General features: G+C 36.9%; 1 protein-coding gene across 1 annotated transcript; it reads right to left on the bottom strand.

The window, feature by feature from the left end:
• Positions 1-206: 206 nt before the first annotated feature.
• On the bottom strand, positions 207-1469 carry LOC109218420. Its single transcript, XM_019382783.1, has one exon. The coding sequence runs from the start codon at positions 1268-1270 to the stop codon at positions 728-730; it is 543 nt and encodes a 180-aa protein (XP_019238328.1). The 5' UTR covers positions 1271-1469; the 3' UTR covers positions 207-727.
• Positions 1470-5980: the final 4511 nt, after the last annotated feature.

Here is a 5980-nt window from a genome sequence, read left to right as displayed (position 1 = left end):
GCAGCAGAATCAATTTCATTAAGCACGCAAAATTGATAGGGCACAGTTATTTGTTACACAACGACTACTGGTGAAAATATAAACAATCGCCAAGATCCTATCTTACAGAAAAAGAGAAACAAACAAAAAATAAACAGAAAGTCTACAATTCCCAGCCATATGAATTACTCAGAATAGAGCAAATTTTGAAACCAAGCAAAACTGTGTTGACACTAAAAATATAAACTTTCTCATTACTGCTTCATGAAACATAAACTATGAAAATATAAATAAAACCAAAGAGACACAACATAAGATACAGAAGGGTATTACAGAGCTTTTAATGGCTCTAAGCCACTACCCTACTGAAATTAGACCTACTCACCCTAAAATAAGAACAACAAAGGCTTAAACGAAAGACCCAAACTTCTGACTAGACTATACAAGTTACTAGTATATTCTAAATCAACCCAAAACAGCGACCTAAGCTAGATCTACTTTTCTGCTATAACGGAAGGTACAATAAAGGAACTTAAACAAGGAAATTTGACAAATTGCTTTGCCAACTCGTCCTTCCCCTTGAAAAAATAAGGGAAGTTTTCGCGAGCCAGGAGCAAAACACAAACTTCTTATTCAAAGACTTAAACCCCCATCACCATCAACACCACCATCACTTTACCATCCCAGGATCATCACCGTAACTGCAACAAACAAAGCTCAAGCTTTATTCTTCAACTACTCCCACCGTTCATGACAGATCGAGCCTGAGAAGACGCCTCAAGTCACTAGTAGCATCGTCAGTACTCTCACTTTTCTTCTTATTAAAGAAAGCCGGCACAGGCAAAGAGCTCGGAGGCGGCGAGGTTACAAAAGCCGATCCAGCATAAAAATCACCGATTCTTATCTGCTTCGGCACCATATTCGGCTCTGGACCAAGCCGATCTGTAGTCGACAACACCAAATCTTCAACTACTCCACCACTCACCTTTTTGTTATCGTCCTTCAAAGGCACCGGCTTGGTCAACGCTTCACCACGTTTCAGAATCTTCACCTCGCCCATCACCATAGGGCGGTTTTTAGCAGGAGGAGAACTCGATAGGTTAGCCGATCCATTCTTTTGTGGACTTCGCTTTCTTCGGTTGTTATTCTTAGGGTTAGGGTTAGGGTTAGGGTTTGGTAAAGGGTTAGAATTGGAATTACGTCGAGATCTCATAGGCTGTACATAGCTATGACGATAACTTAAACGCTGTTTAAGAACATCTTGTGGTTGAAGAACGGCAACTCCGGCCATCGGAAAAACTAGTTACAATCGAAATAAACTTAGATCTGAGAAATTGCAAAACAAGAGAGAAGAACACAAATCTAAAGAGAAAATGAACAAATCTGTGAGAAAAAAAGGAGAAGAATTTCTATTGCTATAAATAGATACAGAGAAACAGATCTAATGGAAAGAAGAGAAGAAAGCTTTGTTCATGGATTTGGAATGGTGAAAGGGGAGGGGTTATAAAGGAATCAAAGGCGGTCTTGAAAAAAGAAAAAAGGAAAATAAATCAAATGTGGGAATGACGTGGCAGTAGTGGACAGGTTAGTTTTGGTGCACATTCGCTTTTATCGGCGCGTGCAATTTTCTCTCTTTTTTTTGAGTTGAATTGGGACAAATTACTTTTGCTTTTTTTTTTTTTCTGGATTTACCTTCCTATGCTAGGAATTGGAAAGTAGGAAAAAAAAGGTAAAAGGAAAGGAAATAAAGGTTTATATCATATGGGAATGGGACTTATTTCACTTTTGTTTCTTTGATTTTGGTTAGGAATAGGAATATGAAAGGACAAAAGAAAGTTTTATTTAATTCTCTAGTAAAATCACTTTTAATTCTCCTTCCATTTTGGCTTTTCATTGTTACCATCTATGTTTGGGTAAATAATATACCCTCCTTAAAATAAAAGGTTTATAGTTGGGATTGGGACAAGAAATAATCTTTCAATTTTTATGTAAAAATCTCTAACTAATTATTACAACTCTGGAAATTGAATTATTTGAGACGTAATTCTCTTATTAAAACGTTGACTAATGGAATTATATTATACTAAAATAAAAAATACATGGGTGATTGAAATAAAAATAGTTAAGTGCTTAAATAAAAAAATATTTATTTGTGTTTAATATTTTCTTTCAAGTTACAGTGATTGTTATATTCTTCAGATTCGATGTAATTCGATCGAAATTCTATCGAGAATATTTGAATTGTTATTTGCATCACGAAGTAAAAGTATTGACGAATACATAACAATAAAGACTAACAACACAAATTAGGCATTATATTACTTTGATATTTATTTGAAAAAATTATATTTTTATTACATAAAAATTTGTTTCAAATTCTCTTTACAAAAGTAAAGTTTATTTGTTAAAGCTGTTGATGAACATATACCCAATAAATATATACAATAAGAAAATTATTCAAACTTTGAATCTTTGATGATATAATTGGATAATCTAATATAATGTTACTTTTTCAATATTTCTTTTCATTAAGTATAATGCGCAAATAAGTATAGTATGATATCGGAAAATAATTTATCTTGTACTAAAATTAGAGGCTCACTTTAATAAAACTAGTATAATTATCAAGAATGAAAGATCCTTCCCTTGTTTTAACTCTTCAAAATATAAGTTTACATTCCCGCTGAATGTACAAATACTAGTTAAATTTGTAGGGCGGAAATTAGAGTATTAAATCTTTATCTGAATCATATTATAAATTTTCTTTAGGAAAAGGGAAAAGGAAAAAAGAAGAAAAAGGAAAAGCAAAAGAGGGCATAGTTGAGCAGAGTCATAGAAGCGCGTATGGTAGACGGAGTTAAAGGATACGAAGCTCAACTAATGTGTTGATAAAGTCTCTTGGGATTCCGCTGTTTCCCACCCACTCTTTCATTATCATAAATAAACTCACCTTTCTCTTCAATTATTCATTGTTCCTTTCCTTCCCAACAACCCTTCTTTGTTTTCATTTCCATGAAATAAAATAGGATAACAAGTAAAGTTTTCTTCGTGTGATTTATAGGTTACGGGTTCGAGTCGTGAAAATAGTTAGTAATATTTGTATTAGGAGAGGCTATCTATGTCACACACCTTGGGTCTAAGGTGTTGCCCTTCCTCCTACCCTATGTGAATACAGGTGTCACGACCCAAGCCCATGGCACATATTGTACGCTTTGAGCGTGAATGCGGGTGTCACGATCCAAGCCCATGGCACATGCTATCCACTTTGGGCCTAGGTCCGCACGAATTTGTCTTTCTTGGACTATGTCGTCTCGAGCCCCAAAAGCGCTCGTACCATATGAACTTAACCCATGCCTTATATAACTCTTTACTTTCCTCTCACATTCCGATGTGGGATTCGCTTAAGATGACATGTGCACCTCTTCTTCAAAAGCTTGTCAGTCTAGAAGTCCGCCATCCGTCATGAGCATCACATTCACACCCCTTTGGAACTCAACGTCCTCGTTGAGGTTTGCCATACCACCTTCTCAAAAGATGTGGGATTCGCTTAGACTCAGTTGTCCGCTGAGGTTTGTCCCACCATCGTACTAAGGGCGATTCGGCTCTGATACCATATTTGTCACGACTTAAGTGCATGCACGTATTGTTCGCTTTGGGCCTAAGTCCTATCTTTTTGGGCTACGCCACCTCGAGTCTCAAAAGCACGCGTAACATATGAACTTAATTAACTCATGCCTTATACAGCTCTTTACTTTCCTCTCTCATTCCGATGTGAGATTCGCCTAAGGTGACATGTGCATCTCTTCTTCAGAAGCTTGCCAGCCTAGAAACCGGCCAGTTCTGCTTTAACTCACCCTCATCAGTCTGCCATCCGTCACGGTTATCACAGCTGGATACTTTATACACCAAATTTCCCATTTTTTTTAAGCAATGTTCGAATAACTTTTCTTGCTCACCAATTATTTCATCAAGTACAAATTATTGTTGTTCACAGAATTAAAAACTAAAGTTTCGTTTCAAAATTTTGTAACTCCATTGTCAATAGTTGAGTGATATTTTTGTTATAAAATAAAGAAAAATAATTCATTAGATTATTTTTAATAACTAAATAACCAAATAAGTAATCAACTATATTAACTCTACTAAGCTGAAAAAAGTGCTACCAATAATTTAGAGCGCGTCTATCAATTCGAAGACCATTAAACAGGGATTACATGGAATATAAAATGAAAAGGAAAGACATTAACGTTGGGCCAACTCTATTACAGTAAAAGAATCTGGTCAACCAAACCTTTAATTTCCAAGAAAGCGATCTAACACTAACTTGATTAAGTACTCTATAAGGAAGCATCAATATATGAGAATAACGTTTTTTAGACGTCCTAACACGAGGACATGTGAAAGCTTTTTAACCAAACCATATACTAATTTATTTTCGAAATAAAATTTAGATAAATTACCTTGAATTATAAAATTGAGGAAATTGACAGTTTTAAGAATGGTTATAATAGTCCCTATCTAATTTTCTGTTTTATGTTCATTGTACGAGGTCAAAATCGGGCTTGCCTAATTTTGCTGATTAATCGGAACCAGGGGGATGGGTCGAAGATCGACCCCATAGAATGTCAGACCGGGACACGAGGATAAGGTATCGAGTTCGGGATTCGAGGTATCTCTCGAGATCGAGACCAGTGATGATCGAGACCGAACTCGAGCAAGATCGAAGATAGTATAATAATGGAAATGCGAGATATCCGTGACTGGTCGAGAATCATGGCGGAAATCTCGGAACAGATCAAGTCAAGGACGGTTATTGAGCTAATCGTGGGATTCTCTTCTGTCATTAGGATTATACCGTAAATAGGATTTCCTCTACTATATAAAGAGCGTCTTAACCTTTTGTAATCATCTTACATTGACGCAGATCAAAACAATACAATACTCTGTTTCTCTTATACTCTCTTGTTCATTAGTTTATTTCATGACTTTACTCTCACTCACTCAGTTCGAGGGCGACCTAGCTCGAGGGTTGAATTGCATTTCAATACTGGTTTGCTTTACTCTATTATTTATTTCTACTATTAATCATCATACTTATCAACTGGTGCTAGGTGAAATTACATATCCTTAAAACCACTTATAAGTTTAATTGTTATCCGATTTTAAGGGTAAACAATTTGGTGCCCACTATGGGGATAAGGATAATAGTGATTGCCTGGTATTAAATCTCATAACACACACTCCTTTACGCTTGTTCTTGTAAGTGTCTTTGATTTCAGGATCAACATGCCAAACTCTCAAGTAGCACCCACACATACAGACAACGGCCTTGGTCTTCATGGAGAGAACGAAAACATAGCCGCTCTAGGAAACGGAGTACCTCCAGTTAACCCCGATGGAGCTCCGGCCATGGACCCAACGACGTCAGCTCCCATATTGCCATTAATGGGAATTTGGGCATCGACCCTGAGAATAGCGTCCGTAGAGATGCTCGAACAACCGATCAGAATGCACAGAGCAGTGAAGAGGGCAGAATTAGCCTTCGAGTGATATTCGAGATGTTACAGACCCAACAAGCGACAATAGCGCAACTCCAAAATCAGAATCATGCACCAAGTAGGATCGAACTCGAGTCATCACAAGAAGTTGTTCATAGAGCCGAATCGGTGCTAAAAAGATTGAATGAAGGAAAATCGGAGACTAATCCTACCATCGTAAAAATGCTCGAGGAACTGACGAAGAGAATCGGGTCAGGGGAAAAGAAGATCGAGGAAAATGATAAGAAGGTGGATACGAATTCCCTAAGCATCTCGTTGTCTTTTTGCCTTACCTTGAATAGGTTCGACTTTCTAGTTGCAACCTTAATGACTCCAGCATGCGCCTTCACAAAAGAATCTGCAAGCATAGCAAATGAATCAATAGAATTAGGTGGTAAATTATGGTACCATATCATGGCACCCTTTGATAGAGTTTCTCCGAATTTCTTCAGCAACACAGATTC

The sequence above is a fragment of the Nicotiana attenuata genome, unplaced genomic scaffold, assembly GCF_001879085.1.
Source record: "Nicotiana attenuata strain UT unplaced genomic scaffold, NIATTr2, whole genome shotgun sequence".
NCBI lineage: Eukaryota > Viridiplantae > Streptophyta > Magnoliopsida > Solanales > Solanaceae > Nicotiana > Nicotiana attenuata.
Note: the sequence above shows the minus strand (reverse complement) of the source record. Positions and strands in the feature narration are given on the sequence as shown.